The following is a 1632-nucleotide window of genomic DNA, read 5'->3' on the forward strand; positions in this document are numbered from 1 at the left end:
AAAATATGCATTAACTGTTGTCTCCAATCTCTTCCTCTCTGGGAGCGAAATGCAATGTTATAAAACTCATACCATTTATGAAACCCCGCAGCTGAAGCTCACTAACGATGTTTTTTTTTTGTGCCTTTATTGTTTTTTTATCATTTTTTTTATTTTATTTTTTTATTTGTTATCATGCACGTTCATCATTCCTTCTACGTATCCGCTCAAACTGCCAAACCCCACACGTCACCAACAGGAGCCCAACAACATGTGCCGCACCAATTGGCCGCAAATACACGGCGTAGCTAAACAACACGGTTGTAACCTTACGCACGCTTGTAACCATTGTGGATGTGCTACTGCCGTAGCTGGATGTAATTGAAACAATAAAATACGCCCCACAGTAGTTGCAGATGGAAGCAAGCAGTACTAAGGGGAAAAAATAAGGTTGCCCCTGCATGAAGTGCAAACAGTCTGCCAGGCGGCCACTAAGAAGAAGACTAATGAATCCATTACAAGATGAAATTGAAAAGATATAAAACATCACCTCCTCATTGGAGGCACCATGGGCCATGAAGCAGTATTTCTCCTCTGCAACACAAACCCCAGCGTCACAAAGCAGCGCCACAATAATTGCCACGAAGCCGCATATCTCCCTCACCCGATGCTCGTGATTTTCCATCTTGTCCCCAACCGCCTCCACTGCAGCGGTGGTGGAAGCGTTAGCAGCACGCATGAAGAGTACAACACCAAAAACAATCACAAAGCATGGAAACGACTCCTTTAATATGCTCCACAAACCCTCACGACTGTGCTGAGTGGAATTTGCCACACACGCAGCGGTTGAGTTGACGGTCATATCCAAACCATCGTGAGGTGCATTGATAGGAGTGGAAAAGACATCGTTAGAGGTTGGAGAGCTTTGATCACTTGATTGTGCTACAGATGCAGCCGGGTCCGGAGGCGTATCGCAACACTCTTCAGCTGACACCAATACACAAGTACTCTCACATTCCTTTTCATTCACAACATCAGCGACGCATACAACATCACCGTTGCGTGAGACGCCTTCACTTGTCGTAGCATCCCCCCACCGCAACGGAAGCTCAATAACAATAAGTCGCACAGGCCATACAACCAAAAGCTTGGCAGACTTCAACACCACTTGTGTGCTGTACGAAAGAAGGCGGGATCCCTCGTTGGTGAGATAAGCACTGCTGATGTATAAAAAAGATATTATTACATAAGTTCGAAGTGGAACCTTACGAGAGTTGAGTAACCGCCTCCATAAACCCACTCGTGCAGAGCCCCGCTCCTCCATGGGAAGCGTACGGCATAATCGCACGTACGAAACAACGGCCATGATGAAAACCTGCAGAAAGGAAAGTAATCCGGTGTGGTGGAAACCAGGAAGATAAAACACAGTCTCCTCCACATACGAGGACAAAAGATGAAAGAATAAAACCCCAAGACTAAGAATTAGCAGCGACTCCCTTGGACCTCGCTTACTCATGTGTTCCGATATATGTGCAGCCATTACTAATATCAACCTAACCACTCAACTCAAACTTAACGAAAATAAAGAAACTGACTGTTTCTCTTTTCTTCTTTCTTCGTTTCTTTCCCCACACTATATATATAAATATATAT

The 1632-nt window shown here is 44.8% G+C and overlaps 1 pseudogene across 1 annotated transcript; it reads right to left on the bottom strand.

Annotated features, from left to right (window-relative positions):
- Positions 1-172: 172 nt before the first annotated feature.
- Positions 173-1519, bottom strand: TEOVI_000539900:pseudogene (annotated as a pseudogene). Its single transcript has one exon. A coding segment is annotated over exon 1 (1347 nt).
- Positions 1520-1632: the final 113 nt, after the last annotated feature.

Source organism: Trypanosoma equiperdum, assembly GCF_001457755.1.
Source record: "Trypanosoma equiperdum strain OVI genome assembly, contig: ctg_1146, whole genome shotgun sequence".
In the NCBI taxonomy this organism is placed as follows: Eukaryota; Euglenozoa; class Kinetoplastea; order Trypanosomatida; family Trypanosomatidae; genus Trypanosoma; species Trypanosoma equiperdum.